The sequence below is a fragment of the Eleutherodactylus coqui genome, chromosome 1 (assembly GCF_035609145.1).
Source record: "Eleutherodactylus coqui strain aEleCoq1 chromosome 1, aEleCoq1.hap1, whole genome shotgun sequence".
Classification (NCBI taxonomy): domain Eukaryota; kingdom Metazoa; phylum Chordata; class Amphibia; order Anura; family Eleutherodactylidae; genus Eleutherodactylus; species Eleutherodactylus coqui.
The window spans coordinates 123575529-123601925 of NC_089837.1; the positions used below are offsets into that span (position 1 = coordinate 123575529).

At 41.0% G+C, this 26397-nt stretch overlaps 1 protein-coding gene across 12 annotated transcripts in view; it reads left to right on the forward strand.

Annotated features, from left to right (window-relative positions):
• The window catches only part of MBNL1 (muscleblind like splicing regulator 1), a 206010-nt gene that overhangs the window by 35458 nt on the left and 144155 nt on the right, over window positions 1-26397 (forward strand). For 11 of the 12 annotated variants that reach the window (XM_066599981.1, XM_066600006.1, XM_066600038.1 and 8 more), the window contains exon 2: window positions 10636-11582. In XM_066599981.1, coding sequence (XP_066456078.1) covers window positions 11409-11582 — 174 coding nt within the window. In that variant the 5' untranslated portion in view covers window positions 10636-11408. Of the gene's footprint in view, window positions 1-10170; window positions 10500-10635; window positions 11583-26397 lie in introns of those variants that run through there. The other variant, XM_066599989.1, reaches the window with a different exon arrangement.

Here is a 26397-nt window from a genome sequence, read left to right on the forward strand (position 1 = left end):
TGGAAAAGGCCCCTAATAGAGATGAGCGAACGTACTCTTTTCGGGTGTTTTTGCACTCGAGCACAGCTTTTTCCGAGTAACTGACTACTCGGACGAAAAGATTCGGGGGGCGCCGGGGGTTAGTTACTGGGAAAAAGTAGTCAGTTACTGGGAAAAAGCGGTGCTCGAGTGCAAAAACACCCGAACCGAGTACGTTCGCTCATCTCTAGCCCCTAACCATTTATATATATATATATATATATATATATATATATATATATATATATATATGAACATTACCTGTTTATTTTAATTGCACACCTCTATGACATCTGTACACCCCACCCAACGTGAGTCTACTGTACAGTCAATCTTACGCCTGGCTGCTGTCAGTATTTTGTCTACTGAAGTATATGGAAACAAAGAGGAAATATGTTGGTAAAGAATGGATGTATTTAACACATCTGGGTATGATTATGTAAAATGCCTTGCATAAGCATACGGCGTGTCAGATGTGACTGCCGCTGCTTAGCGTATACCTAATTGTCTTATATCAGTGGGGCTACACAGTAGTGGTCTTGTCCTGGGAGCACTGCAGAGGCATTATGTTTGGCTGTGCGGTGCTGGGAGTACTTTTAGAACACTATGGTTTTGCACAAACAGTACTTAGTTAATGACACATCAGTTTTCAGGACTGCCATTAATGTCGTAGTCTTGTTCATCAGAGCACATCTCAAAGAATGAGTTTGCATTATTTTTCCAGTGTGCAGTTATGAGGCACTTAAAGGATCTCTAAATGATACCACCGAAAAGATTGCTGGGTAATTGGATCAATTTATATGCTTAGACTAAAGATTAGAGACTAATACAGTGTAGGGAATAATCTGGAATGACAGTAGTCAGTTATAGTCGCATAGAGCAGCATGGCAGTAGAGCATCAGGGCCTGGACAATTTACCATGTATGATGTTTGCGGCTCCTGGAAGGTTAACTATTTCTTGCGTCTGCTCATAAACAGAACATATTTCCAACTAGATTAAAGTCTGAATACAAAGTTATGTGATGGAAACCTTTCCCTTTAAAGGGATTTTCTGGGCATTTGCTATTCATATGCCATCAATAGTTGATCGGTGGGGTTCCCCGCTCGAGATCCCCGCCAATCATCTGATACTCCAGCCTGCTGTCAGTGTAGTGGGCTAGACATTCACATTGGCGTAGGAGCCGAAAGTGTAATAGAAGGCTTTGCGCCCATTGAAATCAACAGGAGCGAAGTATTCTATTACACTACGCCAATATAGATGTCCAGCTTGGCTGCACAGACAGCAGGCCGGAGCCTTAGCTGATCGATGGGGATCCCAAGCGCTGGACTCCCACAATCGACTATTGATGACCTGTCCTGAAGATAGGTCATCAATAGTAAATGCCTGGAAAACCACTTTAAGTAACTATATAGCGAAGTAGTCCTAAAAAGGTATCTGTGTAAAAAAATAAGAATAACCTGTTAAGGAATTTTGAGTTAATTTGGGGGTATTTTAGGACCTTTGTGTATTAACCAGGATAGAGAGCAGCTCCAAAGAGAGCTTCTCCTTCTGGGGGATCTGTCATATCTGTGCGTTACATGGATATCCCATTGATTTCAATGAGCAGCATGTAAGGCTTCATATTCCTTCTGTGGTGGCGCTGCAGAGCCTAATCGCTTGCTGCCAGGTTCCAACACAGCATTGGGAGACCCTGTGATCGGCTTATCCTCAGAAGACCCTTCTGACAAAAAGAAATTGTCCAGTATTGTCAACCACTTTAAAATAAAGATTTACACTGAGGTTTCCAAACTACATTTATTGTATTTTTTAGACTAGAAGATGCACCGCATTTTATACTAATTTGAATGTCTTTGAGGGTCTAACAAAGTGGAGGGGCTACTGTCATTAACATTGGTGTTCTAGTATAGAAAAGGGAACTAACCGTGAACAGTCAGATCCTATTGAACCTAGTGTGTCCATTCAAATAATGACGCAAGCACATAAGTTCACATTATACACATACGCAGCACTGCTGCACGTACATTGTGCATGCGCAAAACACACACAACCCTGCAACATACACACATAGCTGGGCAGCATGCACAACTCTGTTACATACGCACACAGCGCTGCAGAATTCACATACACACATACAGCATTGCTACATGCACACACACACATACAGCTCTGTTTCATTTGTGCGCTCACACACGGCTCTGCTGCATGCACATGCACACATCTGCAGCTGGCATGTTAACACACTGATTTTATTAACACTAAGGCCTTAGTCAGACGGGCGTTTTTCGCGCGATTTGCGGATCGCATGACGGATGCGCATCCGCAAATCGCGTGACCGGTGCGCGCAAGTCGCCCGCAAATCGCCCGAAAATCTGCTCCTAGCCTCGTTTCATTAGAAACGGGCCGGAGCTGTCCAGCGCATTGCATTAAATGGAGACGGCAATAGAGCCGCCTTTATTTAAAGCAATGCGCTGCGGGCGAGCCCGGGATGAATTGTCGGTAAGGGCTTAAATATATAAGCCCTTCCCTGCAATTCATTGTAAAATGTGTTAAAATAAAAAAAAATTGTATACTCACCTTCTCCCGGCGGCCGGAGCTCCGCGCGGCCGTCCTGCAGTGGGTGTGAAGGGGGTGTGAGTCAGACCTGCCCCCTGATTGGCTCAGCGCTGAGCCAATCAGAGGCATACCTCACTCACACCCATTCATGAATTCATGAATGGATGTGAGTCAGACCTGCCCCTGATTGGCTCAGCGCTGAGAGGCAGCAGTCACTCACCCTTTCATGAATTCATGAATGGGTGTGTGAGTGTTTTCAGCCTCTGATTGGTCAGGGCTGTGACCAATCAGAGGCAGATCATTCAGCAGGCGGGGATTTTAAAGCCCCGCCAGCTGAATAGTGCCGAGAAGCAGTTCAGGAGAACTGACAGCGGCCGCGGCTGGACTCCGGCTGCAGCGGAAAGGTGAGTATACAATTTTTTTTTATTGTAACACATTTTAGGATGAATTGCAGGGAAGGATTTATATATTTAACCCCTTCCCGACAATTCACCCCGCGCACGCCGGCAGCCCATTGCTTTCAATGGAGCGGCTGTATTGCCGCTCCATTGAATTCAATGGGCAAACATCGTTCTTCTCTGCCACAGCTGTTACAGCTGTGGCAGAGAAGAATGATTTGTCTTCTATATGTTCTCAATGGGGTCGGCGCTGCTGCCGCCGGCCCCATTGAGCGCGTATACAGAAGAGAACAGGAATCGCAGATCGCAGATAGGTGCGATCTGCGATTTTTTGTTCTATAATTTATCGGACGAGCGCATAAAAAGCGCTCATGTGTCCGATACCATTGCAAAGCAATGGTTTTATAAAATCGCCGGACGCATGCGCATGCGCAAATCGCGGCTAAAAACGCCCGTCTGACTAAGGCCTAAGGCTGCTCTCACACACAGCATTGGCAAAACACCGCAGCATTGTGCCTGTGATTTTACCGCCATTTTTGAATGTAGGTTACTGGTCCGACATGCCAAAATAGAGCAGACAGCTCTTGAAAATTGCGGTAAAAAGCGCATGTGTGAGGGTGGCTGTTGAAGAAAATACTAATAATGATAGTAAAGACAGACACATTCAGACAACGGTTCCGGTACTGGGACATTTACCTTGAAACTTTGTACACTGAAAAGTTATTTTTGACTTTCCTGTTGAAAAATACTTTTGGCCACAGTGGATTTATGTAACCCCCGATAAAGCCATTACTGATTGTTGTTAACAGTTCGGTAGTAGACCAAGGGGAAGGGATGTTTTCAGCCGGTTTGATGACTGAGTTCATTTTTAGTTTATTGCTTTGCTTGGATCAGGTGCTTACTGCAACTTTTCAATGTACGTCCTCTTAGAGTTTTTTTTGCAGTTCTGCATATCTCTTCTTGCTGTCGGTGATTGGATGTATACTCATTTACATTCAGACAGAACGCCTGTCCTGCTCAAACAGCTGCATAGTTCATTGAAGGGGTATTAACATCTCGAAGATCTTAATTCATATTGTCCTTGAAATGCATATACTGATTAATGAGATTACATTAATCTATGAAAAATGATGCATTGTATAGATATTAGTTACATTTAAAGAATGGTTCAAGGATGGATTGCCAGCAGGGGGGTAATAGTAGAGGCAACAGTTGGAGTGGTCAATCATACCAATTCTGGGATACATCCAAGGATGCTTCCAGGCAAACTCCAGGGACTCCCTATATATGGGATATGTGATGGGTCTGTGAAGGTACGTGTGATGGGTCTGATGGCTCTGGACTACATACTCAGGTAATGTTGCTTGGCAAACAATACCTAAATAATTGCAACATGTTCCCCACAGCCTACAATAGCGTCAGGAGATCCTGTAATGCAGAGATGAGAGCTGCGCCTTCCTTGGCTGTAACTTGACTGTGTAACCCGTGGTCAGCAGAACCATATATGTTTTCAAGATAACAGAATCACCAACGGTTCCTGTCTCGAATACAGGCCAAGCGTTGCCCAGGAGCAGCAGTCGGGGCAGATTATTTGTACACCCCTGTGGTCTCTCTCACTGCACATCAAAGGCGCCTAGTGCTACACTTTTATGTCATCCGTTTCGCAGGGCCGTCTTAACAGCATTATGGGCCCCCGGGCAAAGCAGTGTACTGGGGCCCCTACTCACAGGAATAAAAATGTAATGCAGCTCTCTTCCTCTTCTGCGCTCCGCTCAAAACGTTACTTTTTATTTCTGCTGAAAGGGTTATTCAACTGGAAATATATATTATATGGGCATGCGGCAGGCACGGGACGTCGAAAAAACCCGGGAAGACGAGCGAGTTAGTAACCGGCGGCCTAGACCGGAGAAGGGAAGTCTAAGTCTCTAGAGTCCATTTTCCTCTTGCACTGTAGATGTCTCTTTGTTCATAGTGCCAGGCTACTTTACACTAGGACGATGTACTACACTTCACAAGATGATCCACACATCCATTTGGCGGGAAATCTCTCTTATTATTATAGAAATTATGGATAATTTACAATAGGAATTCTAGGTAATTTACACAAGGAAGTAAGTTCTAGGCTGGACCTGGGAGAGTCTATTAATCTCGCATATCTGGATTTTTCTAAAGCGTTTGACACCATGCCACATAATTGTTTAACATTAGAGTTGAGCGAACATACTCTGTCGAGCTTGATGCTCGTTCGAGTATTAGCGTGCTCAATGCTGCTCGTTACTCGAACGAGCGTTAAGCCGTGTTCGACGCCGCCCCAGCTTTTGGCTCCTCCCCGCTGCGACGTGCCTGTTTTGGCCCCTCCCCGCCGTGATGCAGCGCACGTCATTGGCAAATTTTTTGTCTAGCAGGTAGGGGAGAGAGAGAGAGAGAGAGAAAGAGAGAGAGAGAGAGAGAGAGAAAGGAACCTAGAAAAAAAAAAAAAAGATTGACACCCGGCGTCCCACGTACAGAAATGCCCAAGTCTCCCATTGTAGTCTATTATTAGTTCGTTATTCGAGTAGAGCTCTCGAATTTTATGAAAAGCTTGACTCAAATAACGTGGACTCGAGCATTTGAGTGCTCGCTCATCTCTATTTAACTCCTTAGTGACGGAGCTTTTTTGCTTTTTTCCATTTTTGTTTTTTCCTACTCCCTTTTAAAAAATCGTAGCTCCTTTATTTATCCATTGAAGTCGCTGTATGAGGGCTTGTTTTTTGCGGGGCGAGTTGTATGTTTTAATGGCACTATTTATTGTACCATATAATTTACTGAAAAACTTTTAAAAAATTCTAAGCGGAGAGAAATGGAAAAAAAAACGACATTCCACCATCTTTCGGTGCGTCCTGTTTCTACGGCGCACAAATTGCAACAAAAATGAACTGATATTTTTATTCTATGGGTCAGTACGATTACTACGATACCAAACTTGTATAGTATTTTTTTTGCTGTAGTACTTGTATTTTTTTTTAAGATATTTAATTTTTTTCAATTATTTTCTGCGGTCTTTTTGTGCGTGCGATACTTTTTAAATTTTTTCGTCGACGTAGTTGAGCAAGGGTTCATTTTTTGCAGGATGTCCTGTAGTTTCCGATAGTATCAATTTGGAATACATACGACTTTTTGATCGCTTTTTATTGCGTTTTTTCTGGGAGACAGGGTAACTAAAGAAGTGTATTTCTGGCGTTCTTTATTTTTTTTTTCGGACGACGTTCACCGTGTAGGAAAAATAATGCACTACTTTGATAGATCGGACTTTTACGGACGCGGTGATATCAAATACATATTTTCATTTTAGGATTTTGATTTTTTAATAATAGATATGGCAAAAGGGGGGTGATTTAAACTTTTCTAACTTTTTTTTTTAACAATTAAGAAAACTTTATTGATTTTTTTTTAACTTTACTTTGAAGTCCTCCTAGGGGACTTTAACATACGATGCTTTGATCGCTCCTGCAGTATGACGTAATGCTATAGCATTACGTCATACTGCTTTTTGACAGGCAGTCTATCAAGCCACCCTGTGTGGATGGCTTGATAGGCAGTCTGTTAAGGCAGGCCTAGGGCCATTCATTAGGCCCCCAGCTGCCATGAAACCTGCACAGCTCCCCCGATCTCACGCTGTTCGGGGGATTTAAATGCCGCTGTCAGAATTGACAGTGGCATTTAAAGGGTCAATAGCCACAATCGGCCGAACGGCCGAGCGCGGCTATTGCCCGCGGGTGTCAGCTGTAATAAACAGCTGACGCCCGCGCTGTATGGAGGGAGATAGCGCTGCTACCTCCCTCCATACACGTCCTGCGATAGCAGGACATAGTTTTACTATAGCCCCGTCACTAAGGGGTTAACATATAAAAGGAAACAGCTCGGTCTGGGCGAAAATGTGTGTATCTAGGTAAGGAACTGGCTCGGAGATAGAAAACAAAAGGTGGTAATAAATGGTTTGTACTCTGATTGGGTCACCCTCGCCAGTGGGGGGCCACAGGGTTCAGTATTAGCCCCCATTCTGTTCAATATATTTATCAAAGAAGTCAGGTAGGAACTTTAAAAACGTTGATCTAGGGATTATTCTGACTGCCATTATGGAGTCGAGAAGGAATTTTTTCCCCTCAAATGGGGTAAATTGACTTCTGCCTCATCGTTTTTTTGCCTTCCTCTAGAAAATGGGATTGGAACAGGCTGAACTGGATGGACATTTGTCTTTTTTCAGCTTGCTTACTATGTTACTATGGGTAATTTGAAAGTGAAACAGAAAGTGATAAAATTCCAGGATGAATGCTACTGATGACCTATCATCAGGATAGGTCATCAATAGTTGATCGGCTGGGGTCTGTCGTTCGGGACCCCGACCACTCAGCTGAGCGGGCACATGCTGTCAGCACCGCAAATACACAGAGATCTAAGGGGCCATTGTTCTTGCAAGACCTCTGAAGCCACGTCTCTGCTCTGCATCCTTCACAACAAGTTTAATGTAAAAGTAACCTATGGGCAAAAAATCTTTAAAGCATAACATGTCTTCTAACCACGGATGGGAAATGCACTGTGAGCTATGGAGACTGCAAGAGGACAGTCATAGAAAATCCATCTCAGGGCTTAACCAGACAAGGGCATGTGCGAATATGCTCTCGACTATGGAGCGTATTTGTGCATAATCCGTTCAAATTTTTTTTTTAACCTTATAAATTGCAAGCGGTTAAAAAAAAAGCTGAAAAATAGGTCTTGCCCAATCTTTTCTCGCATGTAGAAAAACTACGTATGAGAGAGATAGGGCAAGGCAAATCTTTTCTTGCGCGAAAATCAAATTGAAAGCATTGAAATTAATGGTTTTGTTTAATCATGTTTTGAGGGCGTGATTTTCACGCCCGAAAAACATGACAGAATTGCGGTCATGTATCTAAGCCCTACGGACGGTGCATGTAACTTCCCTGCAACCTGACTGCGATTTGGATGTTGTATAACCGCCAAATTGCAGCTCTGAAACAACTGCATGACCTCAAGTTGCACAAATTTTCTGGTTGCACAACTTTTCTGAGTCTTTATCACACACGCCATATGCCACCCTGTAGCCCTAGCATTACTGACTATCCTTGTTGGTGCAGGAAAAAGGGTGCTGTCTGCAACTTCTGATACTGTAATAATATTGTATGGGAGCCTCAGGAACATACACACATAACTAGCAGCAGTGTGATATTGCATAACTTTTTAAATATAAATCCAAAAATTAGTTATCCACATCCTAGAACCTTATGGATCCTGCCCAGGGTGGTGAAAAATCATAAAAAAGTCATACCTGAAATCTGATCCATTCCACTGGTCTCCACCTCCTGCTACAGCAGGAATGACATCCCGAGCTAATGATTGGCTGCAGCAGTCACATGTCCCTGGTGTCGGTGACATCATAGCTGTAGCATAAAGTGGAAAGCAGCAGAGAAGCTGTCATCATCACAACTGGAGCAGAGGGGGATCAGGTGAAGTATGACTATTAATGGTTTTTCCCCACCTTGGGCAAGTTTCAAAACTTTATTCAGGGCTGGATGATTCAGTTAAGGGGGTATTCAGAGCATTTACTATTGATGGCCTATCCTCAGAAAAAGCCATCAATAGTTAATTGGTGGGGGTCCATTGCTTGGGATTCCCTCTGATCAGCTGATCTTCCTGCCCACTGCCAGTGCAGTGGAGCTAGATGTCCTCATCGGTGGTCACATTTCAATAGAAGGCTTCACTCCTACTGAAATGTGATGCCTTCCATTAGACTTCAGCTCTGACCACAATGAAGAGCCAGAAGTGTAATAGAAGGTATTACCGTAATTTTAGTGGGGGTCAAGTCTTCTATTACACTGACCAACGATGCGAATGTCGAACCCCGTTGCACTGATAGGGTCCACTGATTGGCGTGGATCCCAAGTGGTGGATCCCTGTCGGTCATCTATTAGCAACCTATCCTAAGGATAGGTCATCAATAGTAAATGCTTCGTAAATCCCTTTAAATGTTATCTCCATTAAACTGGAAAATGCCCTTGGGTGTCCCTAAATGTGCCTTAGTTGTGTTTGTGTTCTGGGTAGTTGCTTTCTGACTGTGACAGATAAATGATCAATAGTAGCAGTCTATTATCTAATATTAGCGCATATGATTTGTACCATCTGTGGACTGTTAGTATTCTACCTCTGGCATCTTGCAATTTACAGAGCAATTTAGGGACTCATTAATTCAGTAACAATTGCAGAGATATTTACTGTCATTTTCATTAATATTGTTTTTTTGTTACGTTCTATGTGCTTCTAAATGTAATTTGCGCTTTATCGTAGCGTGCCATAAGTTCTACAAATAAGGCAATATAGCAGTTCTTAAGTGGCGTTTTATTTCCTCAACTCTTCTTTTGTCTAATCTGTCTCGTCGAACTGAAAAAAAAAAAAAAAGTGTCATCAAATTAGGGCGGGTGCTAGCACGTGGTTATACTTCTGGCAAGATGTCACCATTTTGTGGTGAAGCAATGGAAAATGCTAAAAGTAAGATGCCATTTTAAAAGCAGAAGCCCAGAGGTGTTATGATAATGGTTTGCATATGAGGGGGCCAGCATCGGCATGTTATAGGCTTATACAGCTACTTTTTGGCAGGGGAACAGCGTGCTACAGTTTACTGTATTTCTGGAATCAAATAAACTGTTTACGATATAGCAGCAGTGATCCCTGGAGGTAAAGAGAAGTACTCATAGATAGTAGTTTTATTTTAACTTCTTTGTACGGTATTATATATGTATAAATATATATGTTTTTGGTTTTTTTTTAAAGAAAATAGTGTTGATACAGAGAGCTTTTGTTTGTAAATATAACACAAACTGGGGAAGATACAAAGTATCTGTTTGGGGAAGAGCATATTGTTACAGTACAGACTAATGCAAGTCTGTGCATAGGCAGGAGTGCTTATAGTTTAGAAGGAAGTGAATGTGATAGGTCGGAAGAATGTACCATTTATAAACACCCCTCCTTTCCTTTTATACTCATGTGCGAGATATAGCAGAGTGAATGCAGACTGTACACAAGGCAGAGCAGGCTGCGCAGGAGAGACGACTCTGGAAGTGATCTGCAGTTCTAGGGCTTCGCCTTTCCATCTAGTGATTTTCCAAGCGCTTCAGCTTCTCTTTTCGTACCCCCCCCCCCTCTTTTTTTGTGAAAGGAGGGGGCTGCTTTATTGGAAAATAACCTAGTTCAGCCCACTAACTGCATGCTGCATGTTGGGCAGACTCGGAACCTCCATGCAAAAGCTGATGCAGAAGAATTATTTCCATCCGATGGCTATTTTTCCTGCTTATTGCATAGTAATGAGCTTCTGACAGGCGCGACCTTTCATAAGACAGCCCACATTATTGGCTTTCTGCCCAGAATATTGCTGCAACATTATCTGTGATTGGTTATCTTCCTATCATGCATTGCTTCACAAGGGAAGCTGCCCCTTTTTTTTAATAAATCTACGATGGCTGGCTGCAATATGCTACTCTGTAAGTATTTTGCATGGGGAGAAATAGGCGAGCTTAGATTCCACGCTGGAGCCACATGGGAAAGGGGATGAAAGTGTTGCAAGAGAAAGTAAAGTGCTGCTCGGTTAAAATGATAACGTGTTTGTTTTTTCTACAGGTTGGTACTAAGAAGTGCCTTTCCTGACGTCTCTGCTGCTTGGACCCGCTTGTAGAGCAGTTTCTGCTTTTTGCCTTGCTTGCTGCCAGCTACACTGCAACGAGAGCCCAGCCACCCGCCTCATCTAGACAACCCCCCCTAATTCTGTTCTTAATCAAGAGAAATCCTTGTGCATTGTCTTATACCGGTCTATAGTAACAAAAAAAGAATACAAACTAAGGTATCTGCTACTAGAAGGCGAAATCAAGGACAGACAGACACAGGGGATAGAGAGAAAGGGAGAGGGAGAGAAAACCTCTATTATTATCCTACAGTGCTGCATCTATATATGCCAAGCTAATCAATACCAATCACGCCGCAGAACCCAACTGAATTGCCAGTTCAGCTGTGTGGAGATTACCTTTCAGAAAACTTTACTGAGAGCAGTTTGGAAAATTTATGCCAGCGCAGGGGCTGCCACGTTTTCATGCTTGCATTTTGGGCTGAATATCAGAACTCCAAGTTGGGTAACTGAGAGTACAGAGAAGTTCCAGGCCTGCACACTTATACTCCCCACCGAATGATATTAACATTACAGATCACATAATCCCTATTATTTCTAAGCTTATTGGTGAAGAGCGAGAGTGGGACATCTGTATGCAGATACAGACAGCGCAGATTAACAATTTAAAAGCCACACGGAAAAAAAAGAGGACGACTGGAGTTTGGCTTTATCTCTCTACTTCAGAGACGTTGTTGATTTTTTTTTTTTTAACAACCTGTGAGTTTTAAGTATGGCTGTTAGCGTGGCACCGATTCGGGACACAAAATGGCTAACGTTGGAAGTGTGTCGGGAGTTCCAGAGAGGGACTTGCTCACGGCCAGACACAGAATGTAAATTTGCACACCCATCAAAAAGCTGCCAAGTCGAAAACGGACGAGTAATCGCCTGCTTTGATTCATTGAAAGTGAGTAAATATTACATTCTATTTTTAAAGGGTTAAATACATGCACGGTCTTATTGTACGGCTCTGTATGCAGTATGCAGTGCAGATGAATCTTTAACTGTTTCTTTACTGCCTGTTGCAGTTCTATGCAGAATTACAGATAACATATGTTCGGTAGAAACAGCTGTGCTACAATTTCAGACAATTTCAGCCCTGCTACATCTACTGTAGATCATATAGATTGTACTATACTAATGCTTGTTTGTTCCATTTTCTGAACAAGATAAGGGGCTTTTTAAAATTGGAGTTGATAGAATGTGTCAAAAGGATATATATGTGGCCATCAAGAAGTCACAATATATATATATATATACATATATATATATACACACATATATATATATATACATATAGATATATAGATTATATATAGATATATATCTATATATATGTGTGTATATATCTATATATATATCTATATATATATATATATATATATATATATACATAGAAAAAGATATATATCTCTCTACATATATATATAAATATATATATATATATATATATATATATATATATATATTATATATAGTGCCACTTCTTGATAACATGCTGATAATATACATACTAGCTGTATTTTACTAGCAAGTTCATCGTTTGCATGCCATTTGCATTTTATAATAAGGCCGCGCTTTCACTTTTGCAATTTACATGCATTTTCATTGGAGGTCAACATTCATTTTTTCGGTGATTGCACTGTGATAGTTTGCCTCTATGACTTATATTGCTTTGATTTCAATCATGGAAACGTATCTGCATCTTTTGAAGGAATTATGCTGAATAACAACTGATATATTTGTGGTTTACAACTCATGGTTAATGGCTGGTGTGTAAAATGACATGTTCCCCCCCAAAAATCTGTAGAGTGTGTGTTTTAAAATGAAGGCCATGTCCATGCTGCATTTATTAGGTACACTGCCATAAAACTTGGCTGTGCATGCTAAATGTCTCAATTATCAGCTATTAAACATCAGGATCACCCAAAAGGATTATGGCCTTAGTCTATAGCGCTTATGCATAAAAGCGAATCTGTGTTAGGTACTGCAAAAAAAATGGTATCGTATTATAGCTATGCAGCAATAAAAAATAATTTGGAAATGATGAAGTCACGCCTTATGTCTCCAAGCAGAGAAAAGACCCCTTAATCAACTGAAATATTATAGTTTAAGATCTTTAGATGGATGTAACTATTGCGCACACACACAAGTGCAAGAGTCACAAAAGTTGATGATGGCACCGTTCAGTTGTTGTGACCTAGGCTTAAAGAAACCACAGTCATATTCAGAAAATGACCTCAACGCTTATTCTATATTGATATCTCTCTTTCTTTAACCTCCCACATGGTTTACTTAAAATATATACTGTTCTCATTGCTTGTCCACTAACACAGGATCCCAGAAGATTTAGTAACCAGACCCTCACTTTCCTAATAATGATATTAATGATGGGGTTCAGGTTAACAAGTCATTTCAATTTTCTCTTCTTAAGACCCCAATTTAACAATATAGATTCATTTAACCCTATATATAAATATAATAAAAGTGCAGTGGGGAACTAAACTATAAAATACATTCACTTTCAGTTGTAGGTTGCTTGCATCTGTGGTTTTGTATGCTTTGAGTAACTCATTAAAACTACTTGCTACGTTGACTTTACGACAACTCTTGGTCTACATAGTAAGCTGATATGGACCATGTAGTGATATATAGATGTCTTGCAGGTATTATAACTTGTTGCCTTTTTAATTACTTTTACATGAAACAACTGTTATGCGCTTCTGCACCCAATAGTCATCCCAACTTCTATCACTCTTGTGCTTTAAACAGGTTGTTCAGTGAATGGAGGCGGAGCATGCCTAAGAGCTCTTTGGCCCAATCGCCTCCATTCACTGTGAACAGGCATTAGTTTGAAGATGAACGCCTGCCTGTTTACACTGAGTGAGAAGTCACTTGTTAGTCATTTCTTTTCAATGAGCTGAAATTAAGAGACTAGAGATTAATGAGCGATTTCGCGCTCAGTGCCCTGCCAGTTCCCACGTTTACACAGGACTACTATCACTTAAAATCACTTGTTTGACTGATTACTTGGCGGATAGTTGGCCTGGGTAAACGTACCCGAAGGAGATCAACCAAGAAAATAGTTCCAGCAATAATATAAAATTCCAGTGAATGGGCATATTGCATTTGGGCTTTACTAGGCCTCAAACATTAGTCATAATCTGGTGTTGGCTTGAGCTGAAGACTGAAGGCCTTTCCACTGCATTACAAGTAAATTATAGACTTTTGTGCCTTGTGCCATGTCGTGACTCTCATTATGTTTTAATTTTTCATAGATTTCTCTAGATAGTCATTAAAATACAACTGCTTGCTTCACTAAAAACTTTGAGAAGTTATTACTTCCAGCCAGGAACATGATTTTCCTGCTTATATATAGAAATACTTTGCTTTTTAGTATGTCCTGTTCTGCTCTCACATCCAAAGCTGCATTGGGAATCCTGCAAGGAGCTGCTTGGAATTCACAGACACAGCTGCTTTCTGTATTTTGAGACATCAGCTTTCTGCGGTCTTACATTAGGGTAAATGTGTTTTGATCTATATTCGAATATTGTGTTATTTGGTATGTATGTAAGCACTGCATACCCAATAACACATCTGAACCGCTTGACCTCTCCGAATACTCAACCAGCGGGATATTTTAAACTAATACGTTGTATTTGGTTGTTTGCTATGGTGCAGGTTTTCCATAGACTTTGTGCATACATAGAGGATAATGTTTGACAACAATGTATAGGAATATCATAGGAGGGGCAACCAAATCAACAGGTGTTTAAAACAAGTGATGGAAACTTGGTGCTGGTGTTGTAATAATGGGGGAACTACAAAGAGCCCCAAGGTGGCTGCTGTGTTATACTTTTGGTTTTTGTTTATATGGTTCACCATAACTTTTTGCTTGTGAGCTTCATAGAAATGTCTTAACAGAAAAGGCAGATACAATTGTCATGTCATGTTGACTGGACTTTGTTTAAATGTGACCTGTCACGTCCCCACAGAACTATAAACGAAGTTATGGTGCTGTTTGGGTATGTGACGGGGATCAGGAAGATGTATTTTTTATACTCACTTCCTCCCTGGTTCCAGTGGTGCCCTCCCCTATGAAGATCGCACTTCGCGGGAAAATCTGACAATTTTCAAAGTACCATGTGTGCTCTATGGGAAAGCGTGCACATGGGACTGAAAAGAGTCAGATTTTCCTGGAATGGGCGATCGTAAATAGGGAGCATAACTGGAACCAAGGAGCCGGTGACTATAAAAAGTACATCCCCAGGCTTCCTGTCAACTACCTTAACAGCACCATAACTTAAGCTCCATTTACACACAAAGATGATCGCTCAAAATTCATTCAAAAGATAGGGAGAATGACAGTTGGAGCGATCATTTTGCATAAGCTGCTAATGGGTACTTATGCCCATTAGCAGCCTATTACCTTCATTGGCATGTAAATAAATCTCCCTGAGCTGTATGCAGAGAACAGCAGGTGGTCTGTTCTCTGCATACAGCTCCTTTGTTCTGCCACAGGACAGCAGCTATATACAATTTTATTAGCGCTCCTGTGGAGAATCAGAGTGTGCGGTCCCTGCTATCAGCTGCCTGGCTGAACAATGGATTTTAGACTCAACATAAAATCATCGTTCGGCCAAACAACAACCAATGGTAGCATTTACACACGATTATCCCTCGAAAAACATTCATTGAGTGAATTTTGAGCGATAATCGTCTTGTGTAAATGGGGCTTTAGTTTATGGTGCTGCAGAAGATGACAGGTTCACTTTGAATCTGAATTATTCTACCCAAATTGTATAATATTATAGATATTGCTCTTCTACTCATTTGCTTCTACTATGGGCTTTAGTGTATTTTCGCAAGCTTGACAATTGGTCTTTGGATTTACATTGCGTGGACATTGATGTGATGGAGTTTATAAATTAAATCTATACATGGTTTACATTCTCTTTCAGTCACACTTTACAATAGACAGAAACAATCAACTGTACGATATACAGTACGCCGTCATCAAAGACTGCCATAGTAATACACTGTACAGCCGGGTAGACATTTCCTTTAATGTTAAAAGCAGATGTCTAAATATTTGACATAATGGTTCATTATGTTTTTATGTCTCGTCCATGAGAGGATGAAGAGACAATTTCATCCAGCTCTATTTTTTCCCTCAGTCACTTACTTGTAGAACTATTTGTTCTAGTGTGGAGTAAAGGTCTGAGAACTTTTGAAATAAGTTGATTTAACCAAGTCACCCCCTGTCCCTCCATGCCTTGTATATGATGACTTTACAGATTCAGGAAAGGATAATGCATGAGAGGTCTTGTCTCATTTTTCGGGGGTCTAGGGTAGTTCCATTTTATATTTAGAACAGAAGAATGGTGACTGCATCATATTCAAAGGAGACCCCATGGAACGGCGTTACCCTTCAGCTGTGCTTTTCAGTTTTTGGCTAGAGTCCCAGGAGCCTTATATTAAGTAGTGCAGAGTTTCTACTGCTGGATGACGGTAAAGGGCAACCATTCAAAATAGTCAGTACAGTATTTATGAGTACAATCTACTCACATCCATCAAATCACAGGCACTTTTTCACATGAAGTTTAGACAACTTCTGCCTGGAGTGGAAGATGAAAAGTGTACTTTACAACTTCTATAAAATTATCTATATATATACAGGATGTAGTCAAAAAGACAGATGCCGCACTATCTCTCAATAGTGGTGTGCTATATTGAAATAACAATAGCGTACTTGAAGAGGAAGGCATAGATGTACTACAAAGTCATATAGTGCATGGGCCCCTGGGGGCCCCGGGACATGGATTTCAATTTTAAGTTGTGCTGCCTGTAACAGAAAGCAATAATAGAGAGTAAAACCCTATTGCAGAGTAGAAGAGTAGCACAGGAGAAGCAGAAATCCACTTTCCGCATCTCTCAAAGGCCACTTTGATCGATTTCACCATGATTTTACTGCCCCTTTCGGACACAGTTTGACAGCAGTTTTTAACGTACCCCATCATTGTGATGGGTAATGAGGTGAGTTTAAATGCGCAAAAACACGGCAAAATAGGGCAGACAGCTCTCGAAAATCGTGGTGTTTGAGAACATCTGTGAGGCCCTATTGAAATCAATGGAAGCGTTACACCGTTCAAAATTTGTAAAAAGCGCATGTGTGAGATTGGCCTAGGTCTCGTTGGACCACTGTTATGACTGAAAGAATACTCAAAGTGGCTTCATCCAGCAGACTATCCAGGAAGTCATCCACTATCGTCTGCAGGAGATTCAGGTACTGATCCACATTGAGAGTCCCTGGAATGAATACCGGTCCAACGACGGCTGCATGCATCGTAGCAGAAGAAGACAGCTATAATAATAATCTTTATTTGTATAGCGCCAACTTATTCCGCAGCGCTATGGATACACTTTCCTTACTTCACTCATAGCAGCGGTACCACGGGATGTTGAGAGATGCAGAAAGTGGATTTCTGCTTCTCACATGCTACTCTTCAACTTTCCAGTTGGGTTTTACTTTTGCTATGTGCCTTACCATCTTACCATCATGCAGCACATCCATGTCTTCCTATTCAAGTATGCTATTGTTATTTCAATATAGGACACCATCATTGAGATTTAAAAAAATAAATAAAATATATATATTAGATATATACATAGATTTTTATGCATTCTTGCTTTTTTCATGCGCAAGTGTCATCTGTTTTTCCTGTGTTTTATAAAAATGGGTTGGGGCGCAAATTATATAATTTATGTCCCAACCCACAGAAAACACGTAGAAAAAGGTCAGAGAATGAACGGTTCTTGCACTAGCGTGATGAGACGCTCTTTGTCTACATGTTGTGGCATGTTAGCTTTTTGGTGCTAGTATTAAGCTTGGAGCAGATCGACCGATAATGTGCGGTGGTGCAGAATGTATAGGACCTCTTCACTTTCTGGTTCTGTGCTTTTTTTATGGTCCCCATAGTTACATGCATTAAAAACAGATCACACTTGCATCATGCAAGTGCAGTCCTTTTTTTTAACACACCCATTGACTTAAATGGGCGATTGTCATCTGAGAATCAGACCAAGTTAAGACTACTTTTTTTTTACTTAACCGGCTAGGTAAAGAGAAACCTTCAGCATTTTTGCACTATATTTTTGCGCACACAAAAATATACATGACATGCAATATTTTTTTGTGCTCTTTTACGCACCCAAGGCACCATAGGAGTCTATGGGGGTGCACATTTTATGAAATCGCACACTGAACTGCGCGATCTTGCGGTGTTAATCGATAACACCGGGGACTAATTAGGCTGCTCAGCTGGTTCAACCACAGCGCTGGTGTGTCCTAGGGCTGGCAGCGCAGAAAAGTACAGTAGAATGCACGCACAACAGCCGGCGAGAGCACTCCCTTTCACAGCGCTGTTACATCACGCTATCGCAAGTATATCTACCCATAGACTCATCTGCATGAGCTCTCAAGCTGGTTTCACATCTACCTTGGAATCTCCGGTCGGAGGTTCCATCACAGATCTGACTCAAAATACCGGAAGAAAAAGCGCTGTATGTAGCACTTTTTCTTCCATCAGCCGGGCAGAAAGCGATGGACCCTATTATAGTCAATGGAGTCTGTCTGGGGATGTTCGATTTCATCCAGACACGGAGCTGTTCGCCTGCGGAGATTCCCCTTTCCTGCTCCCCAAATAGAGCAGGAAAGCGGAACCCCGGACACAGATGTGAAACCACCCCAAGTCCCAGCTTCCCGAACCCCTGCTAGTTAGTGTAACCTAGTTTTAGCTTATCTATAAATGAGACTGTTAGATATGAAATCATATGTAAAGTACAAATGCATATTAAGATACAAATCCCATGTCCGTAGGCCAGTTGGAAGCATGCTCTTCAAAGTCACGGTATGTTCAGCTCCTAGTTCTCCTGACATAGCATTACATCACCATAATGTCACTTTGTTCAGTTGCCTGCTCTACTTCCATCCACCATACATATTCATTCACTGTGATGTCCTTACAGAATTCCGAGTCCTACAAAGAAACTAGCAAATCCTTTTATTGCACAGCTCTCCAAAGTGTGACTCTTGTCATTGACAAGTCCATTCTGCCACCTTCTTAGGCACGCAATAAGTGCTCCCAAGGCATGGGTGCATTCAGATTCCTATATGTGCTGTACTTTATTATTCTGCGAACAAGTGTCTGCAATTGTTTCTGGTGGTCGCTATCAGGAGGACGTGATACTGTGTGGTGTGCACCTTTATGCACCCGGACATCACAGCTTTTCTTCTAAGCATCGAAACATTGAGTTATTTTAAGCTCTGTTCAATTCTCTCTCTGAGACTCCGTCCAGCGCCTTCGGCGTAGATCTGGCACAAAGCCCAGACGAAGTAGCGCAGCATGGTCGCTACATCATCCCCTCACGGGCAGGGTCCTCTTTCCCTTTCTATTAATTTATAAGTCCCTTAGTAGATATTTATTGTTCCTGTTGCTTTATATATGTAATGTGGCTGTATATGTAGTATTTTATATAGTTCATATGTAGTGTCATGTAGATAACCCCCTATTTTTCCTTTGTACACTACCTTGAAATTAATGGTGCTTTAAAATAAATAATAACAATAGTAATCCCATAAAATATTGGGTGACGTCCCGAAAGCTAGAAGAAACCCATTATAGTCAATGGGGTCCATCAGGCACCATTCGTGTCCGGCATGTCTCGGATCAGCCAAACAATGTAAGAGGGAATGAGGCCTAACAAATGTTAGCCCCTTCCACCAGATTTCTTCATTTTTTCTTACCTTTAGGCCTTGTTCATACGAACGCTGTTTTCGCGCATTAGAGGCGCACAGAAAGATCGCGTCTAAATAGAACAATAGTTTCCTATGGTACCATTCAGATGAAGGAATTTTAGATGCATTAAATACTTGCACCTAGCAAAGATAGGATATGCGACTACAATACACGCATCTAAGGTCCATGGTGCAAGAAAAGATAGGACCTGACCTATCCTTGGTGCATGCTTTCCATAGACTCCCATGGGAGCTGGATAACACGCACCACGCACCTCGGATTGTGTGAACGGGCTAATTTAAATAGCTGGAAATCTCCTGTTCAAGCGATCTTTAGTGCAGTATAGGCACAATCTTTTCACACAGCTATACTGCTCTTCAGGGGCGTAACTAAAGGCTCAGGGGCCCTGATGCAAAACGTGAGCTAAGACCCCCCCTCTATCTGTTTCTGTACCCGTACCCATACCTAAACCATGCTGCACAGAGACATAAATTGAAGCTTCTGGGCCCCAATGCAAAACCTGTAACAGGGCCCCAACTATAATGCTTTATTCATAGTACTGGGCTCCCTATATGGAGAAGAGAGGCCTTATGGGCCCCCTAAGGCTCCTGGGCCCATGTGCAACCACATCCCCTGCACCCTCTCTAGTAACACCCTTGCTACCTTTAAACAGTGCTTGTCTGAACGAGGCCTTATAGTAACGTAGTAACATAGTATGTAAGGCCGAATGTCCATCCAGTTCAGCCTATTACCCCCCAATGTTGATCCAGAGGGGAAAAAAATGATGTAAGAGCCAATTTTCCCCATTTAAGGAAAAAAAATTCTTCCTGTACCCAATCTGGCAATCTTTGTTTAAAGGTAAATCTGATTTATTAGCAGCCCGTCATTTAGTAGACTCCCTATACTAAGAATAGCACAATACAGTTTACAGACCCTTTTTATCCCATTTTGGATTTTTTAGTTGATAGAGAATATTGTTAAACATGTGTGTTTTCTACGTCCAAGGCCCAAAACATTTAATAAGTTCGATAGACAGTATTTCTTCCTACTTTCTGAGGCCCTGGACATCGCCGTGCTTGTCACGAGTGTTTACTTCTGTATTCTGTATTTTCTAATGCTGTTTTTAAACTGTTCAAACTTGGCCTGGAAATGAAATGCTTGTGAATCATCAACAGACACTTGTTTCTCCCTTTAAGGCTTTTTCAGTGTACTGAAGGTCGATTCATGGCTTTGGACTCTGACGCTGGAGTCAGGTTGCAAACCATGCTCTGTAAATGTATGATGGAAAAAAAGTGAAATAACTCCAGAAAAGCTAAGCAGAATAAGCTCCTCATTCACATGTGATTTTCAGATTTATGAAGAGGGGTCAGCTTTCTCACAAGATCCACAACAGTGTACATTATAAGTGGAACTATGTGGTAGCCAACTTGTTGAATCGAAGTCTAATATATGCGAACACACACTAATATAGGACACACTGCTTGGGTATAGAAGTTGGCTCACTTTCTTGAGTTTTAGCTTACCTCTATCATTTGTAAATGTACAGTACTGAACACCCATTATGTACATTATAGCTGTTCTTAATATGCTTACAATGCTTGGTTATATGGTCCTAATATACAAACTACACTGGCCTCACAACCTTCATAGTACTTCTACATGTTTTTTCCCATGTTGGGTCAATCTTTCGATGGGTCATCAAGTGTAATTTGTGTAGGGGTAATTATTCTGTACTGATTTGATTCCATTAGAAGCAATAGCTTAAAGGGAACCTATCACGTCCTATAAGCACTAGAGATGAGTAAGCACCCAAATGCTCGAGTCCGCGTTATTCGAGTCGAGCTTTTCATAAAATTCGAGAGCTCTACTCGAGTAACGAACCCCATTGACTACAGTGGGAGACTTGGGCATTTTTGTATGTGGGACCCAGGGGCCCGAACTTTTTTTTATTTCTTGGTTTGTGTTCTCTCTCTCTCTCTCTCTCCAGCAAGCCAAAAAATTTGACAATGACGCGCGCTGCGTCGCGGCGGGGAGGGGCCAAAACAGGCACATCACAGCGGGGAGGAGCCAAAGACTGGGGCGGTGTCGAACACGGCTTGATGCTCGTTCGAGTAACGAGCACCATCGAGTACGCTAATACTCGAACGAGCATCAAGCTCGGCAGAGTATGTTCGCTAAACTTTAATAAGCACCAAGTTATGGTGCTTATAGGACATGGAACGAGGAGTCCAGAGATGTGCTTTTTATACTTACCCTCCTACCCGTTCCCACGCAGTCATCGATGGCCAGTTAGCGCTCAGTCAGTCAGTTTGAGTCTTTGCTTCAAGCAGTGCCTGCACACTGCCGTAGAGAACAGTGGAAGTACGCATGAACTGACTAAAGAAAAAACTCAAACTTACTGATTGAGTGCCAACTTCCACCAACAGCGTCAGAACAGGGACGGGTAAGTATAAAAAGTTTACCTTCACCCTCCATATTCCCTGTCCGGTTAGAACTACAACTTACTTTACAGTGCTTGTAGAACATGATGGATTCCCTTTAACATGGTTTTCTTATGTTTGTGTGAGTTTTGTCTAATAGTTCTAGTTTCCTCATAAGATCCAAAGATAATATACTAGAATATGGTTCTAAGAAAAAAATGTTTCTACGTGTACTAGGTAGTCCTAGGAAATGTAGTAAAAAAATATCTTTTCAGATTTTATTTTACCAGTACCCTCGCTCCGAACACTAAGTGTTCTTGTTCTTCTTCACTTCCTGGAGCAAGTTGTGTCAGTAGTTTCAGCAATGCACTTAAAACTACATTTCCTGCCACAACCCAACTGTTCCTCATCTTAGTGTATTAATATGTCTGAAAACTATCCCTGCTTCATGTATAGTGCATTATTGTTGACGTGTTGTATGTTAAACTGGTGCTCTCATAGACCAAGGAAATAGCAAGCAGGTATGTGATCCAGTGACCGCTGCGGGAATACAGCTGCTGAGAGGATAATAGAAGTATGAATAGATTACATAAGTGTCCTATATCTATGCAAAAAGGAAAAGTGCTAAAAAAAAATCTGAAAACCCATTTAACGGATGTCTAAGTGCATATATATATATATATATATATATATATATATATATATATATGCACTTAGACATCTATTAAATGGCTTTTCAGATTTAGTTAGCATATCTTGTGAGCTGGTTCACCAAGTTTATATATATATATATATGTGTGTGAATCCATTGTAGGCTGGTTAAAGGGGTATTCCCATTTTGGCCAAACATAGATAAAATAGGATTATGGAAAAAGTCCAAACTGGTTGTTAAACTCCTGTAGAAGAAAATAGAATCTGACTAAACAGCTATTGTATAATTTCTGAGATGCAGAAACTGCATAGTTCCCCATGCTACGCTGTTTATGTGACCCCCATTCACTTATATGGAAGTTATAGAAAATGCATAGAGTGGCAAGATAGGCTATTTCCATAATAGTGTCCACCTCAGACTGGAGAAGGTGAACTTGGATGGGTAATTACCTAGATTGTTGTGGCTTCCAGTAGTGGGACCTGCATCTTTGAGACATTTATGGCATATCAAAGGGTTGTTGATCCAGGGAATATTCCGATTGCCAGATTGAAATCAGGAAGGAATTTTTTCCCATAAATGGGGAAAGTTGGCTTCTACCTCATTGTTTGTTTTTTGCCTTCCTCTGGATCAATATTGTGGGGTGATAGGCTGTATTGGATGGACATATGTCTTTTTTCAGCCTTACATACTATATCACTATCCTGATGGAATGCCATAAATGCTTATGATGGAAATAGCCCTTTAAATTGGAATATCTGAGGTCTCGCTACGATACTTGTGGATGCATTTACTTTGTTGGTATGCACAAATGAAATTATAGCAATACGGAATTGCTGTATTTCCCCTATGCTATACCCATTGGCACATAGGCACTTGTAATCTAGATAAATCCTAAAGAGGATAGATACAGGTAGGTAGATAGATAGATAGATAGATAGATAGATAGATAGATAGATAGATAGATAGATAGATATGAGGTAGGTAGATAGATATGAGATAGATAGGTAGATAGATAGATAGATAGATAGATAGATAGATATGAGGTAGGTAGATAGATATGAGATAGATAGATAGATATGAGGTAGGTAGATAGATAGATAGATAGATAGGAGATAGATAGATAGATATGAGGTAGGTAGATAGATATGAGATAGATAGATAGATAGATAGATAGATAGGACATAGATATGAGGTAGGTAGATAGATAGATAGATAGATAGATAGATAGATAGATAGATAGATAGATAGATAGATAGATAGATAGATAGATAGATAGATAGATATGAGGTAGGTAGATAGATATGAGAGAGATAGATAGATAGATATGAGATAGATAGATAGATAGATATGAAATAGATAGATAGGACATAGATATGAGATAGATGATAGATAGATAGATAGATAGATAGATAGATAGATAGATAGATAGATATGAGGTAGGTAGTTAGATATGAGAGAGATAGCTGGATAGATAGATAGATAGATAGATAGATATTAGATAGATAGATAGATAGATAGATAGATATTAGATAGATAGATAGATATTAGATAGATAGATAGATAGATAGATAGATAGATAGATAGATAGATAGATATTAGATAGATAGATAGATAGATAGATAGTTTATTCTATCTATCTATCAATCTATCTATCTGCCAATATATTCAATAGGTAATTCTACCAATTCCAGTGAATAGTGACTATGTACATTGTTGAATAGCTATAGATAAATGCTGAGTTAGTTATTGAATTTGAAAGTGGAAAAAAATAGGATATATTACTGAAAAAGTACAGAAATCTCTTGATCCTTTAAATCAGTTATGCAGAAGTGATTTTTGTAACATCAATTACTTAATCCATTTGGGAAATTATAGTAAAAGTGGGCACAGAACACAGTATTCTTAGTAAATTAGGTCACGGTGAGATGTGTGCATTGCAAATTCTGCATTATATCTAGACTATATTAACTTTAACCCACAGAGTCTCTGCTCTGCAGAATGTAAGTAACGAACCCTCAGCTCTTAACTTTTACTGCTGCAAATTGTAATGAAATACAGACATTCAACGCTTCCGTTTTAATGGTGACATTGTGGATTTTACCTTAGTCATGACTCTCTCAATCTGCAGCTCTTTGAACTCCCGTTCCTATTGGCTGATCGTCACTGGATAGGTCTCTTTATTCTTTGCTGACTGGGAAGGAGGCAGAAAATATAGGTCATAAATAAATCAATACAATCAACTATATTTAGCTGATCTGTTGTCGCTGCAGTGGGCAGATCCACTCAAAGAGGTTCATTTTCTGTGGATGTATTTTAACGCTACTGAAGAATGATGTGTAATTCTGATGCAGTAATATTCGCTTTTACGAGCACAAGTGAGTCAGATAGAGGACTAGTAAAGACTGCAAACCCAGGAAATCCTGAATTATTCACCAAGTAAACATACACCCAATAAATGTTTTTCACTTCAATTACAAGTATTCTATAACTAAATGATTATAGTGGAAACACTGATGGCTCCATAAAGAAAGCCCAAATGTACATGGGAATCTTATGGGATGGAGAAGGCTGGAGATCCACTGAAGAAAGGTCAAGAACAGCACTGAAGTATTAAGTTGGTTTGAAGTCTTCGTAACCCACAATGACAATGTTGTATTGGGTGTAAGCCATTGGATATTATGGAGTCTTTCTTCAGTATCTGCTATAACATAGCAGTTAGAGATGAGCGAGTATACTCGCTAAGGACAATTGCTCGAGCGAGCATTGCCCTTAGCGAGTACCTGCCCGCTCGGGAGCAAAGATTCGGCTGCCGGCGGCGGGCGGGGAGCTGCGGGGGAGAGCAGGGAGGAACGGAGGGGAGATCTCTCTCTCCCTTTCTCCCCCCCGCTCCCTCCTGCTGACTGCCGCAACTCACCTGTCACCCGTACCGGCAGCCGAACCTTCTCTGCCGAGCGGAGAGATACTTGCTAAGGACAATACTCGATTGAGCAATTGTCCTTAGTGAGTATGCTCGCTCATCTCTAATGGCAGTGTATGCATTCTTACAGTTGAAGGTGTCATACTGGGTACAATGATTATTAATTATGTATAGTTAGGGTGTATACATCAGATGACATACTCAACTGTAATGTCAATTCATAATATTTATTACACTTTGGCAGTTACTAATTTGCTCTAATGAAAGGCTATGGCCTTAGGCTCGGCATTGATATACATGACTTGCAAGAACACTATAATGGAATTTCAGCTTCTTTCTGCTCATTGCTTATGTAATATTGGAGAATCACATATCTGCATATTGATGTACTGCAATCCTGGGTATCTCAAACTTTTTCTTTTGGGGCTTCATAAACCAAACCATGTAGATATCTGGGATTCAAAAGGACACATAAATGTGATTTGGATGATGCACTGTGACAAATTCCTTTGGTGTTACAGCCCTCATTACAGTGCTAACCAAAGTGTTAGCCTTCGTGCCCCTACGGCAAACTGTGATGCCCCTAGTAAGGGCCCTTTAACAATTGTTAGGATTCCTGTCATCCAGCAAGAATCTGAATGATTATTGTTCAATGTAAATGCATTCACCAACAGAAAGACGACCAATAATCCATTTGCTTATAGTTCGATGCTCAGTTTACGCATGCATACAAACTGAACGATGATCGGCTCGTGTAAACAGGCAGTTGTTCATCTATGAACAACTGCCTGTTTACTGTGAATAGAGGCGGACCGGCTGAAACAATCCTCAGGCCATTCTGCCTCCATTCACTGAGAGATGATCGTTCCTGTCTAGAAGAGGAGCATTTATCGCTGGGATGACTGTCGGACACTTCGCACAATAAGGCCCCTTTA